The sequence below is a fragment of the Dendrobates tinctorius genome, unplaced genomic scaffold, assembly GCF_039654945.1.
Source record: "Dendrobates tinctorius isolate UK_male_01 unplaced genomic scaffold, ASM3965494v1 ptg000314l, whole genome shotgun sequence".
Classification (NCBI taxonomy): domain Eukaryota; kingdom Metazoa; phylum Chordata; class Amphibia; order Anura; family Dendrobatidae; genus Dendrobates; species Dendrobates tinctorius.
In genome coordinates, this window is record NW_027361981.1 from 2,587,442 (window position 1) to 2,603,558 (window position 16,117).

At 43.8% G+C, this 16,117-nt stretch overlaps 1 protein-coding gene across 12 annotated transcripts in view; it reads right to left on the reverse strand.

The window, feature by feature from the left end:
• APBB2 (amyloid beta precursor protein binding family B member 2) overlaps positions 1–16,117 on the reverse strand; it is a 432,059-nt gene that overhangs the window by 93,363 nt on the left and 322,579 nt on the right. For all 12 annotated transcript variants that reach the window (XR_012227058.1, XM_073561132.1, XM_073561128.1 and 9 more), the window contains one exon: positions 5,563–5,690. Coding sequence is in view for 11 of the 12 variants with exons in the window: in XM_073561132.1 (XP_073417233.1) it covers positions 5,563–5,690 (128 nt within the window). In the remaining variant the exon portion in view is untranslated. The remainder of the gene's footprint in view (positions 1–5,562; positions 5,691–16,117) is intronic.

The following is a 16,117-nucleotide window of genomic DNA, read 5'->3' on the forward strand; positions in this document are numbered from 1 at the left end:
GGAGAATAGAATGCGTCGGAACATCATCAGTTATTGGTCTGCCGGAACGCTCGGAAGGTCAACATCCGGAACAATTTTTAGAAGACTGGCTCAAAACTTCTCTGGGAGATGAATTTTACCCAACATTTGCTGTGGAAAGGGCTCATAGGGTTCCTACAAGACCTCTTCCTCCTGGAGCCCCACCTAGACCTTTTCTGGCGCGTCTCCTCAATTGCAGGGACAGGGATGTGATTCTACGTCTAGCTCGACAGAAAAGTTTCATCAAGTTCAACAATGCTGCGATCTCAATCTTTCCGGATTTTTCTTTAGAACTCCAGAAACAATGGGCACAATTCATGGACATCAAGAAGCGACTCCGGGAGAGGAATGTTGTGTATTCTATGATCTATACGGCCAAGCTCCGGGTAGTCCATGGGGGTTCTTCTATATTTTTTACAGATCCGGTGGAGGCGGCTGAGTGGTTGCGATCCCACAAAGGCTCTGCTGCGAAGGAATCCTAATGTTTCTACTGTTAATCAGAATTTTCTTTTTTTAGTGACGGTTTGATTGGAGCTCTTTATTCCCACAGGCGTCCGGATTACCAACAATACCGGACACTGAGCTCAGTGATGGTATCCCCTTGTCTATTTCATGACGGGAGAGCAGGACTTTGCTCCCGTATTGTTTGTTTCTTCACTTTGATGTTTCTCTATGGTGGTTTTATTTGTTTTTTTTAGGTAGAATTCGCAGCCAACAGCAATTTCAATCTATGTGTGCTGTCTTTAAATTTTGCTCGAGCACTGATGTAGGCCATATCCAGTGGAATGAATATGGGGTCTGAGATGATATGCATGACATGGAATGGGAGAGGTATAAAAACCCCCTGGAAAAAGATCAAAGTTTTCTCGCAGATTAGACATTACCGCCCTCACATTGTGGCCTTGGTGGAGACGCATCTGACTAGGGATTCAGCCTGGTGCGTGCAGAAGCCTTGGGTACAATGGTCGGTTCATGCATTCCATACTAGTTACTCGAGGGGGGGTCTCATTGTTGGTGCATAGAGATGTTAGATGGGAAGCCAGGGAGACCCGGAGGGATCCTGAGGGTCGTTTTGTCTTCGTATATGCATCAATAAATACCAGGGAATATGTGATTATGTGTGTTTATAATCCACCCCCTGCTAATATGTCCATCCTTCAGAAGGCAATGAGCTTTGCCCTAAATTATCTCGATTCGGATGTTATCTGTATGGGGGACTTCAATATGGTCATGAATAACCATTTTGATAAATTGAGATTGGATGATGGAGTATCTGGGGGGGTTCCTTTGCAGACAACAACCCAGCAGTCGCTATTTATGGAAGGTAGTGGGTGGTTAGATTTGTGGAGAGTGCGGCACCCTGAGTTGAGGGAGTATACCTGCCACTCATCCACTAAGCGTTCCCTATCGCGCATAGATTACATATTTGGATCCAGTAGTCTGGCGATGTGGGTAGACAACATAGAGCACGGCAGCAGAGGGATCTCAGATAACAGCCCGGTCATCCTCAAAATGAAGCACAGGCAATTAAATAACAGGGAAGTTGAACCCTTTCTGGTTGAAACTGATCGTATCCCCCGATAGAACAATTGATCAATTGCATTGTTTCATTTTGACCCACCAGGAACCTCAGGATATTAATTTATTTTGGGATACCCTTAAGGCATATCTGAGGGGCTGCTTGTCCTCCACAATTTCTTACATTAAGCGGGTAACCTCAAGGGAAGATGATGTGATGGAACGGCGTTTGAAGGATTCAGAGGCTGCATACATATCTAACCAAACCAATGGCAATAGGATTGAGTGGTTGGCTGCCCAGCGACTATACACCCAGCATATGGACACTAAATCTAAGCACAAATTATTCTTTGCCCGCCAGTCTTATTTTGAGCTGGGAAACCAAGTAAGTAAATTTTTGGCCTATCTGGTGCGCCAGCATAATACCTCTACTACAATATTACAGATCCGTAAGGCGGATGATTCGTTGGTGTCTTCAACTGAGGAGATTCTCGGCTGCTTTTACGATTACTATAAGTCATTATATGAGTCTAAAAGTGGCTCTGATGATTTGGGGTGTTTGGATTACTTGTCGGATGTAACATTCCCTACCTTAGATCCTGATCAGCGAGCCTTTATGGATGCTGAATTTACTGTGGAGGAGATAGAGAATGCTATAGCGGACATGGCCTCTGGGAAGGCCCCTGGACCGGACGGATTCCCTATTGAATTGTATAGGAAATACCGAGACATATTAACGCCACTTCTGTTAAAGGTATTTCGGGGAATATGGGAGGGGGAATCTATGCCTGAATCCTTTTACGAGGCTAACATTATAGTACTTAGGAAGGAGGGGAAGGACCCTTTGGAATGTGGATCCTATCGTCCCATATCGTTAGTAAATAAGGACTATAAAATTTTTACTAAGATTCTCGCCACCAGATTAAATTCGATTATACTGAACCTTATACATCCTGACCAGATGGGCTTTATGCCTGGTAAGAGCACTTCGATTAACATCAGACGAGTCCAGTCAATAGTCCAATATAGCTCCCTAATGCCAGGCAACAAAAAGGCACTGGCATCGCTAGATGCCGCCAAGGCTTTTGACTCCCTTGAGTGGCCTTTCCTCTCCGCATGTCTACAGAGATATGGCTTTGGTGATATGTTCATAAAATGGGTCAAAACATTGTATATGAAGCCTAAGGCCCGTATTATTGTGAACAACTCCATATCGGAGTCCTTTTCATTACATAGGGGGACCCGTCAGGGCTTCCCCCTTTCCCCGGCACTCTTCGCTCTTGCGATTGAGGCATTGGCAATACGTATAAGGTCTTCCCCTGGCATTAGGGGTATAGATATAGTGGATCGGGTAGATACAATAGGTCTATATGCAGATGATATGGTGATATTTATGGACAAGGCGGAGGAAACTTTGCCTCAAGTGATTGCCACCATAGATGGATACAGTAAATATTTGGGTTTATATATAAATTGGGAAAAGTCTGCCCTGGTACCCCTCTCCCATGCCCCGACTGGAGGCTCTCTCCTCGTTGTCTATTGTATCTAGCTTTAAATACCTGGGTGTCCATATATCCCATAACAGTACGCTCGACTTACAACTTAATATCTGCCCACTGCTGGAACTGGTTAGAGTTAAATTTGCAGCCTGGAGTAAATTACCGCTGTCTGTGGCCGGACGCATTAACCTGATTAAAATGATATTACTTCCCAAACGTAGCTATTTTCTTCAGCATAGTGCTGTAATGATACCCAAGTCCTTCTTTGTGAATCTTAATTCCCAGGTTACATCTTTTATATGGGGGAAAACCAGACCCAAACTTAAATTGTCCACTCTACAGAGGCCTAAAAAGGGAGGTGGGGCGACGCTGCCAGATTTCTTCCTATATTATTTGGCGGGACAGGCTAAAGCCCTAGGTAAATGGATGCCGGGTAACTATCTCCCTAATTCTGAAATTCACTTGCTTCACGCTGCAGGAACTGATTGTCCACTGGGTTTCCTGGAGTTGGAGAGGCCTGGTGTCCCTCGTTTACTGCTCTTGCTCCGTCTGGCAAGATTAGTATGGAGGCAAATTAAGAAAGTGATTGGATTACAAGATATCATAGCTGAAATGCACCTATGGGAAAATGTCTATTTCCCGGTATTACTAAGTCACCCATCCGCTGATTTTTGGATCCAACAATGTCTCCCTGATAGGAGACTTGTATGATCATGGGGCCTTAATGTCTCTTGAACAGATACAGGCTAAGTATGATGTTCCGAAATCTCAATTTTTCTGCTATTTACAACTAAGATCAGCTCTCCAGTCGCACATAAGGTGTATGGGTGTGGGTCGTGCCATTTCGTCCCTACCTTTGATAGGAATTCTTAACTCACAGGGTCCCCAGGGCCTCATCTCCTCTTTATATACGTACATGCTGTCAGTGGGAGCAGAATCTGCCATTAGTTCTGTTAAAGGGAAGTGGGAAAGACTCATCCCTAATACACAGGGAGAGGAGTGGGAAGAGATCCTGGAATCTCCGATTAGAGTCTCACCATCTATTAATAATAGAATGATACAGTTGTATATAATAAACCAATCATATTTGACTCCGATACTACTTTTTAGGATGGGTCGATTCCAGTCGTCGGAATGCTTGTGATGTCATTCACCAGATGCAGACTTTATCCACATGATATGGCAGTGTCCCACTACCCTACAGTACTGGAAAGAGGTGACGTTATTTTTGTCATCACTGGTGCAAACTCCTGCCCCTCTTGAACCACTGGTCTGCTTGTTTGGGGTATGGGAGGAGGAGGTTTGGGGTCACCATGCTGGGATTTTTCTACGTGAGACGCTGTTTATGACACGGAAAGTATTGGCATTACGGTGGATGGGTGATTCATGTCCTTCTCTTAAAACCTGGATTGACTTGGCAAATACGATTGTTCCATACGAGTGCACATTATATCAGAACAGGGGATGCCCGGTAAATTTGAAAAGGTCTGGGGGAGGTGGAATTCTTCTCATCTTACTTTGTAGAATGAAGACATTGCATATGAGATAATATAGTGCAAGATAGTAGGCTGCGAATTAGTAAATAGTTGATAGGAATCTATAATCAATCTATATTATTTGAGTGATAAGGTAAAGGCTGATGAGATAGGACTGATGTACATGCTTATAATGTGTAACCTGTTGATCTCTGTATATTCTTGGGGGATTATGCATATCTCATCAGTATATTAATAAGAGTATTCAATTTTCTACCCTTTTTTTTTCTTTTTTTGTTGTTTAGTATTTAACAGACAGATGTGTATGCTCTGTGCAATGTTTATAGCCACAAGCAAATCTGTATGTTGTACATTACATTTTTTTTTTCTTGTTTAATAAACGAATTTAAAAAAAGAAAAAAATTGGAAGCTTTGGAACCAACGACTAGTAGAGATGAGCAAAGCCAAACTTAAAAGTTTCGCCGAACACAGACTTCTCCTGGAAGTCGTTTTCAGAGTTCTGAGAGAGAGAGTTTTTTTTTTTTTTTTAAAATCCAAAGTTTCGTGTCTCCATTGTTTCCAATGGGGTTTAGGTTCTGGTTCAAATTTGGATACAGTTCTGGTACCCGAAACAAATTTTGGACTAAAGATCAGATCAGGTACCAGAACCCGAACTTCGATGGGTCCGCTCATCCCTAATTACCAGTTGTTTTAGTAGTAAGCTTCAATGGTTGTTCTAAATTAATAAATATTCACTATAAAGTGAGATTCTTCCTTACAAACAGTAGATACATTTATCAAGTAAGAAGATATTACTGTCATACGCTCACAAAAACCTTGTAAACATTGATGACCCATCCATTACAGAGGACCATATTAAGGGCGGTATTTTTGGTGTATTATAGCCGGCTGGTATCCTTGGGGGAAATGATTATACTCACAGCAGATAACATGGGACACAAAAGCAAACATCCAGAGACCCATACACAGCACACAAAGTCAGTAACACAATCTGGAAGTTACAGGATTAGGAGTCAATTGGTTGCACTCACCGTCCATTATCTCGGCCTACTCCCCACACTCGAATGCTTACAATGGGCTGTGAATGTAGGAGCGTGCGGTCCATAGGATCTACCAGATTTAACATATCGTTCTCTAAAACAAGATACATATCTTTACCCTGAAAAAAAAAAAAAGGATAATAATCAGCCAGTGGTGATAGCACATATGATGGTATACCGCTTTTTTCCACATTACTTTACTAACTATACAAGTTTTACTACCGTTCATGACAGGAGCTACCTTGTCAGATGTCATTTATGCTATATTTTATGGGCCCACTTAAACAGGCCAATATTCAGGGTACAAGCTCATTCCTGACCAATGGACCAACAAAACAGGCTGACAAATTCTTGTTCTTTGGGTGCAATGTTTTTTAAGCTGGTTTAAAAAAAAATCATTAACGGTAGCCGATATCCTGTGGGAAAAGGTGATGTACTGCAGAGAACAATGATATTCTAGGTGCACAGAATGATAGGAATGAAGTTGTTGTCCTCTTTCAAAAAATCCCATTCTCTGAGTGCAGTTTGTTATAAAAACGCATATTCACCACATTCAGATAAGCAATTTTCACATTCAAGTCGGCCCTCACCTCTGCTAAACAGGAATACGTCACAACTCTCATATCTTCCCTATCCCATATGATCAAACAATTATTTAACACTTAAGTCCCTTCTCTGTCCACTGCTGCCCTACCTCCTGCCTGTGAATGACAGGTCACTGCTGAGAAGTCAAAAACAAGAGGCCGGACATTCACAGACTGGAGGCAGGCAGAGGGGCTGGGGAATCACAAAATGGAGGTAGCTGGAGGGGCCGGGGAATCACAGACTGGATTCAGGCAGAGGGGCCGGGGAATCACAGACTGGATTCAGGCAGAGGGGCCGGGGAATCACAGACTGGATTCAGGCAGAGGGGCCGGGGAATCACAGACTGGATTCAGGCAGAGGGGCCGGGGAATCACAGACTGGATTCAGGCAGAGGGGCCGGGGAATCACAGACTGGATTCAGGCAGAGGGGCCGGGGAATCACAGACTGGATTCAGGCAGAGGGGCCGGGGAATCACAGACTGGATTCAGGCAGAGGGGCCGGGGAATCACAGACTGGATTCAGGCAGAGGGGCCGGGGAATCACAGACTGGATTCAGGCAGAGGGGCCGGGGAATCACAGACTGGATTCAGGCAGAGGGGCCGGGGAATCACAGACTGGATTCAGGCAGAGGGGCCGGGGAATCACAGACTGGATTCAGGCAGAGGGGCCGGGGAATCACAGACTGGATTCAGGCAGAGGGGCCGGGGAATCACAGACTGGATTCAGGCAGAGGGGCCGGGGAATCACAGACTGGATTCAGGCAGAGGGGCCGGGGAATCACAGACTGGATTCAGGCAGAGGGGCCGGGGAATCACAGACTGGATTCAGGCAGAGGGGCCGGGGAATCACAGACTGGATTCAGGCAGAGGGGCCGGGGAATCACAGACTGGATTCAGGCAGAGGGGCCGGGGAATCACAGACTGGATTCAGGCAGAGGGGCCGGGGAATCACAGACTGGATTCAGGCAGAGGGGCCGGGGAATCACAGACTGGATTCAGGCAGAGGGGCCGGGGAATCACAGACTGGATTCAGGCAGAGGGGCCGGGGAATCACAGACTGGATTCAGGCAGAGGGGCCGGGGAATCACAGACTGGATTCAGGCAGAGGGGCCGGGGAATCACAGACTGGATTCAGGCAGAGGGGCCGGGGAATCACAGACTGGATTCAGGCAGAGGGGCCGGGGAATCACAGACTGGATTCAGGCAGAGGGGCCGGGGAATCACAGACTGGATTCAGGCAGAGGGGCCGGGGAATCACAGACTGGATTCAGGCAGAGGGGCCGGGGAATCACAGACTGGATTCAGGCAGAGGGGCCGGGGAATCACAGACTGGATTCAGGCAGAGGGGCCGGGGAATCACAGACTGGATTCAGGCAGAGGGGCCGGGGAATCACAGACTGGATTCAGGCAGAGGGGCCGGGGAATCACAGACTGGATTCAGGCAGAGGGGCCGGGGAATCACAGACTGGATTCAGGCAGAGGGGCCGGGGAATCACAGACTGGATTCAGGCAGAGGGGCCGGGGAATCACAGACTGGATTCAGGCAGAGGGGCCGGGGAATCACAGACTGGATTCAGGCAGAGGGGCCGGGGAATCACAGACTGGATTCAGGCAGAGGGGCCGGGGAATCACAGACTGGATTCAGGCAGAGGGGCCGGGGAATCACAGACTGGATTCAGGCAGAGGGGCCGGGGAATCACAGACTGGATTCAGGCAGAGGGGCCGGGGAATCACAGACTGGATTCAGGCAGAGGGGCCGGGGAATCACAGACTGGATTCAGGCAGAGGGGCCGGGGAATCACAGACTGGATTCAGGCAGAGGGGCCGGGGAATCACAGACTGGATTCAGGCAGAGGGGCCGGGGAATCACAGACTGGATTCAGGCAGAGGGGCCGGGGAATCACAGACTGGATTCAGGCAGAGGGGCCGGGGAATCACAGACTGGATTCAGGCAGAGGGGCTGGGGAATCACAGACTGAATTCAGGCAGAGGGGCCGGGGAATCACAGACTGGAGTGGATTCAGGCAGAGGGGCCGGGGAATCACAGACTGGAGTGGATTCAGGCAGAGGGGCTGGGGAATCACAGACTGGAGTGGATTCAGGCAGAGGGGCCGGGGAATCACAGACTGGAGTGGATTCAGGCAGAGGGGTCAGGGAATCACAGACTGGATTCAGGCAGAGGGGCCGGGAATCACAGACTGGAGGCAGGCAGAGGGGTTGGGGAATCACAGACTGGAGGCAGGAGAAGAGGCCGGGGAATCACAGAATGGAAGGTCGGAGAATTACAGACAGGAAGAAGATGACCGTGTACAGTCCCGGCCTCTGAACAAAAATCTGATTAGCAGAAACCTTCAAATGGTGATTAAAGAACAACCACCAAGTGGATTTCTTCACCAAAGATATGAATGTGATCAGTATTACAGCTCCATCACAGCCATGTTTTTCCTTTACATTACAACATCGTGCTGACAGGTTCTCTTTATTGGTTCTAAGCGTAGTGTTATAGCTCTATGGAACGCGTTATAAGTAAAGGCAAATGTATTTTTTATAATAAACTGCGCCCAGTAGCCAGGATTTTCTAAAAGGGACAACACCTTTAATGATCATTCTTTGTGCATAGTAGTCTACTCTTCCTTTCCAAACAGGCCATTAAACAACTGCCGATCGGCTTTCATGTAGTCAATTGGCAGTAGTGTAATGTCCACTATTAACATGTATAAACTTGGAAATAATATAGTTGATATAACACACAGCAATACATTTGGTAAAGTCTTACTAAACCTAGTGGAAACCCTACAAGAATAGGAAATGGCTATGTAGCAAAGGGTAGACTGCAGAAGGGCAGATTGTAGGAGGATAGGCTACAGAAGTTTACCAAGGGCAAGGCTAATCCTAATATGTATTCAAAGACACAATTCTGCCACCTTTCGGGCAGTTCTTAGACATAATGTCTCACAATCTGGTTAAGGACGACTTGAGTCCACCAGAGCGGGAGCTGCTGATACAGAACAGCTTCCATGCTAGCACACTGAGGGGATTCCAAGCAGAGGACTCGCCTCTATCGTGTCCATAGGGCATATGAACAGGTATTAGTTTCATGAGACATCAATCTGAGACTTGAATATTCTCAAACAGACAGAAAACTAAAAAAAGTTCAGCTCAAAATTCAGCTCAAAAACTATGTGAAAAAAGAAAGCTGCCTTTAGGCAATGCGTTCCAGCGACCGGTATGTTCCAATGACAATGTTGATAAGAGAAGGGAAACGCTTGTCAGTCATTAGAATCTAAGCTTTCATTACAATTCAGATTTTTATAGAAATATATTTAGAAGCTAATTATTCTTTTTTTAACCCCTGCTCGACCAATTCAATTTTTCTCCATCAGTGCCATACTAAGCTTTTGAATTTTTCATCTTGATATTTATGAATGAATATATTTTTGTATATTTCCAACTCCATAGCAATATTGGATTTAGTTTTTGGCAGAACAAGTTTGAATTTCTACATTTACCATTTTGGGATACATGGATTTTTGACATTTAATTATTGTTAATTTAATTAGAAGGATACGCAAAAGCTCCTGTAATGTCACATGTGACTGGATACACCGCCTCAAGCAGGGTGAATTTCTACAACACCCGTGACCCTTGATAAACCGCCTCCAGCAGGGCGAATTTAAACAGAGTTAAGGGAAACACCGGGGAAACCGTTACAATGGAGGGCCCTGCAATAGGGAACGGGGACGTGGAGACCTCCTGCACTCCCCTGAGTCAGTGTCCCTACACTCCTGACGATCCCTAGGCAGGTTCCGCACCTGGCGACCAGCTGGATACCTCAAATCCCTAGCTCGCCCTGCACCTATATCCCTTTCTAGTGAACTGGACGGTGCAGAAACTAATCCCACCACTGCACTAATACACACACAAGGAAAGTCACAAACAGGAAAAACACCACTTAGCTTTGCTCTGTTGCTATTGCTCCCAGCAACAGAGTACAACACCAAAGTTCAGCTTCACCCCTGAAGCTCGACACCTGAATTCAGCTTCCGCCTGAAGCTATTACACCAGAGCTCCCCTGAGCTGCCAGGAACTCCTCTCTGTAGTTCCTTCCTTCACCAGACTTGGTTAGAAATGAGCAATATCACCACCAGTCAGTGAGACCACCTGCTACTCCTTTATAGATAGGAGCCACGGTATCACACCTGCTTTATTATCACGTGCAATAACACTAGCGTGCTACAGGGGGCAACTGAACTAAAGTAACCAGAGTGCAATGACCCTAACGGCCACTGGGGGCAAAACTAGAACTAAAACAACTACAGTGTAATGACCCTAATGGCCACCGGGGGCAAAACTAACTTTAAGCAAACAGCTTAAAGGAAAAAAAGGTTACTTGTGCAAAATCTGTCTTCATCCAACCTGGATCATGACAGCTCCATTCTAATTTTTTCAAAATTTTTAACATTGTTCATTGCTGAGCAACCATAGGTTTATATATTATTAATGAATATTATAGTATTGTACAGCAGCAGCTATTATAGGTATACCGTATTTCCCTTAAAAAAATATTGAGTAATTTTTAACACTTTTTATTTAAACCAAGCCAACTGGGGAGGATAGGGAATATATATATATATATATATATATATATATATATATATATATATATACACAGTGGGGCAAAAATGTATTTAGTCAGTCAGCAATAGTGCAAGTTCCACCACTTAAAAAGATGAGAGGCGTCTGTAATTTACATCATAGGTAGACCTCAACTATGGGAGACAAACTGAGAAAAAAAAATCCAGAAAATCACATTGTCTGTTTTTTTTTCATTTTATTTGCATATTATGGTGGAAAATAAGTATTTGGTCAGAAACCAAATTTCATCTCAATACTTTGTGATATATCCTTTGTTGGCAATGACAGAGGTCAAACGTTTTCTGTAAGTCTTCACAAGGATGCCACACACTGTTGTTGGTATGTTGGCCCATTCCTCCATGCAGATCTCCTCTAGAGCAGTGATGTTTTTGGCTTTTCGCTTGGCAACACGGACTTTCAACTCCCTCCAAAGGTTTTCTATAGGGTTGAGATCTGGAGACTGGCTAGGCCACTCCAGGACCTTGAAATGCTTCTTACGAAGCCACTCCTTCGTTGCCCTGGCGGAGTGCTTTGGATCATTGTCATGTTGAAAGACCCAGCCACGTTTCATATTCAATGCCCTTGCTGATGGAAGGAGGTTTGCACTCAAAATCTCACGATACATGGCCCCATTCATTCTTTCATGTACCCGGATCAGTCGTCCTGGCCCCTTTGCAGAGAAACAGCCCCAAAGAATGATGTTTCCACCACCATGCTTTACAGTAGGTATGGTGTTTGATGGATGCAACTCAGTATTCTTTTTCCTCCAAACACGACAAGTTGTGTTTCTACCAAACAGTTCCAGTTTGGTTTCATCAGACCATAGGACATTCTCCCAAAACTCCTCTGGATCATCCAAATGCTCTCTAGCAAACTTCAGATGGGCCCGGACATGTACAGGCTTAAGCAGTGGGACACGTCTGGCACTGCAGGATCTGAGTCCATGGTGGCGTAGTGTGTTACTTATGGTAGGCCTTGTTACATTGGTCCCAGCTCTCTGCAGTTCATTCACTAGGTCCCCCCGCGTGGTTCTGGGATTTTTGCTCACCGTTCTTGTGATCATTCTGACCCCACGGGGTGGGATTTTGCGTGGAGCACCAGATCGAGGGAGATTATCAGTGGTCTTGTATGTTTTCCATTTTCTAATTATTGCTCCCACAGTTGATTTCTTCACTCCAAGCTGGTTGGCTATTGCAGATTCAGTCTTCCCAGCCTGGTGCAGGGCTACAATTTTGTTTCTGGTGTCCTTTGACAGCTCTTTGGTCTTCACCATAGTGGAGTTTGGAGTCAGACTGTTTGAGGGTGTGCACAGGTGTCTTTTTATACTGATAAGTTTAAACAGGTGCCATTACTACAGGTAATGAGTGGAGGAAAGAGGAGACTCTTAAAGAAGAAATTACAGGTCTGTGAGAGCCAGAAATCTTGATTGCTTGTTTCTGACCAAATACTTATTTTCCACCATAATATGCAAATAAAATGAAAAAAAAACAGACAATGTGATTTTCTGGATTTTTTTTTCTCAGTTTGTCTCCCATAGTTGAGGTCTACCTATGATGTAAATTACAGACGCCTCTCATCTTTTTAAGTGGTGGAACTTGCACTATTGCTGACTGACTAAATACTTTTTTGCCCCACTGTATATATATATATATATATATATATATATATATATATATATATATATATACAGTCATGGCCAAAAGTATTGACACCCCTGCAATTCTGTCAGATAATATTCAGTTTCTTCCTGAAAATGATTGCAAACACAAATTCTTTGGTATTATTTTCTTCATTTAATTTGTCTTAAATGAAAAAACACAAAATAGAATGAAGCAAAAAGCAAAACATTGATCATTTCACACAAAACTCCAAAAATGGGCCGGACAAAAGTATTGGCACCCTCAGCCTAATACTTGATTGCACAACCTTTAGCCAAAATAACTGCGACCAACCGCTTCCGGTAACCATCAATGAGTTTCTTACAATGCTCTGCTGGAATTTTAGACCATTCTTCTTTGGCAAACTACTCCAGGTCCCTGATATTTGAAGGGTGCCTTCTCCAAACTGCCATTTTTAGACCTCTCCACAAGTGTTCTATGGGATTCAGGTCTGGACTCATTGCTGGCCACCTTAGAAGTCTCCAGTGCTTCCTCTCAAACCATTTTCTAGTGCTTTTTGAAGTGTGTTTTGGGTTATTGTCCTGCTGGAAGACCCATGACCTCTGAGGTAGACCCAGCTTTCTCACACTGGGCTCTAAATTATGCTGCAAAATTTGTTGGTAGTCATCTGACTTCATAATGCCATGCACACGGTCAAGCAGTCCAGTGCCAGAGGCAGCAAAGCAACCCCAAAACATCAGGGAACCTCCGCCATGTTTGACTGTAGGGACCATGTACTTTTCTTTGAATGCCTCTTTTTTCTCCTGTAAACTCTATGTTGATGCTTTTGCCCTAAAAGCTCTACTTTTGTCTCATCTGACCAGAGAACATTCTTCCAAAATGTTTTAGGCTTTTTCAGGTAAGTTTTGGCAAACTCCAGCCTGGCTTTTTTATGTCTCGGGGTAAGAAGTGGAGTCTTCCTGGGTCTCCTACCATACAGTCCCTTTTCATTCAGATGCCGACGGATAGTACGGGTTGACACCGTTGTACCCTCGGACTGCAGGGCAGCTTGAACTTGTTTGGATGTTAGTGGAGGTTCTTTATCCAACATCCGCACAATCTTGCGTTGAAATCTCTTGTCCATTTTTCTTTTCCGGCCACATCTAGGGAGGTTAGCCACAGTGCCATGGGCTTTAAACTTCTTGATGACACTGCGCACGGTAGACACAGGAACATTCAGGTCTTTGGAGATGGACTTGTAGCCCTGAGATTGCTCATGCTTCCTCACAATTTGGTTTCTCAAGTCCTCAGACAGTTCTTTGGTCTTCTTTCTTTTCTCCATGCTCAATGTGGTACACACAAGGACACAGGACAGAGGTTGAGTCAACTTTAATCCATGTTAACTGGCTGCAAGTGTGATTTAGTTATTGCCAACACCTGTTAGGTGCCACAGGTAAGTTACAGGTGCTGTTAATTACACAAATTAGAGAAGCATCACATGATTTTTCGAACAGTGCCAATACTTTTGTCCACCCTCTTTTTTAAGTTTGGTGTGGAATTATATCCAATTTGGCTTTAGGACAATTATTTTTGTGTTTTTTCATTTAAGACAAATTAAATGAAGATAATAATACCAAAGAATTTGTGTTTGCAATCATTTTCAGGAAGAAACTGAGTATTATCTGACAGAATTGCAGGGGTGTCAATACTTTTGGCCATGACTGTATATATATATATATATATATATATATATATATATATATATATATATACACACATACATACATATATACACACACATACACACGAACATGGATATTTATCTATAAGGCTGAGTATTCCACTACTTTTTCCATTCTCAAACCAACAGAAAGGAACAAGAAAAAAGTAAAAAGAAAAAGGGAAGGTGTGTGTATGTGTGGGGGAAAGGGAATGGAAATGGAGAAATATGAAAGGGTGAAACATAAATAGGTGTGCATTAGATAATCCCTAAAGTGCGGATTAGTAATCTTCAGATTAGATGATTCTTATCCAGTGATGTTTTCTAAAAGTTATCTATACTGATTTTAATTGAAGCAGTTGCATCCTCCTTCCACATGAAGCCATTTATTTTAGAAAACCACATAACCACCATTGAGGGTTCACATTATCTCCATGCAACTGCAAGTGGGATACAAGTTTTCACTGCACCTGGCTTGTTAATGAGCAAAAAGAGCATCGGGTCTAGACAGACACAGAGACCTGTTGGCTCGCAATCTCCACCACCTCAGACCAAAAGTGTTGGAGCTTTGGCAGGACCGAAAGATGTGTAAAATGGAATCATCAAGCTCTTCACACCTACAACTGGGAGGACCAGAGGGGGGAACCTTATGTAAAACATTGAGCACCCTATACCACTGGTTGACAATATTATAACCTGTGTCCTGGTACTTTAAAACACATAGAATCTCCTCAAGTATCTGAACTCTTTGTGCAGGTGTCAATTGATTTCTAAAATCCGTTTACCCACGTAAACCAACCAGCGACATGATATGACCACTGATCGGTAAACTTTTACCGATCAGCGTCATTTGAATGCCTATTTAAACAGGTAAACCAAAGCAAACTATGCGCACTGGCCATCATGGCTACATGAGGGTCACCGTCACCTACAGGGGCACAATTATGCTTGATTGCAGCACTGAGAGGGTTATTTCTTCCAATATCTTACAGTGTCAGCGCTTGAGCAATCACCTTAATTATTTTAAGCATGTGAAAGTGCACTAACGACCCGAGGGCCTTGACAAACTATTATGTCAACGTGCCATAAGCGGTAATTTATTTTTTCACACCTGTAATTTTTCCATGATAACAATTGTATTGAGGCTTTAGCCAGGGGCAAATATTATACATTTATAACTAAATTAACTTTACATTTTTGCTTTTACTTTATATTATGTTCCACTGTTCGGCAATGTAATATATTAAGTGACCTAGATGTGTGGTTACAACTCAACATTAGTTGCATCTCTTTGAAGTCTCAGACGTGCGCTACATGGAGAGGCCAGCCCGTAGCACATCATCAATATTTCATGACAGTGTGTCTAGTTTATGTAAGGATAAGGAGGACGGTTAGTGTAACTTTGCAATCTACGCAAGCTCTATTTCTTTTGGATATTGTTTATGGACCAGTCATAAAACAATATGGATTAATTTGTAACGCTTTTCAATAAAAAAAAAAAATGAAAAGCAGATAATAGAGTAAGTACTCATTTAACTTTAATTACTCAAGAACCAACTTGCAGGAAATAGTCAAGCTATACGTTCTACATCTCAAAATGTAAATAGGAATGTCACTTTTTCATGTGATAGTTCCCATCCTTTATCTTGCTTGACCACAGCGGCAGACATCCTACCGGTCCAACCTATGTACCAGCATAGGGAACCGATAAGTGAGGGATCCACTGTCAACTTAATGAGTAGCCATTGCTTTCATTTTTATTTCACAAATTAATAAGTACACATGAAAGTCAAACATTTTTTAATATATATCAGAGAAATCTGCTTCTTTCTCATCTTGCAGTGTAATTCATTCTCAGATGTCTCAATTCACGGATAAAATTTGTCTTCAGTGAACACAGATTTTCCCATTACTAAGAAAGGAGATAGACAGTGTTCACAATTAGGGTTGAGCAGACCTGTTGAAGTTCGGGCTCATGTGGTTTGACCAAACGTTAGTCCAGAACTGT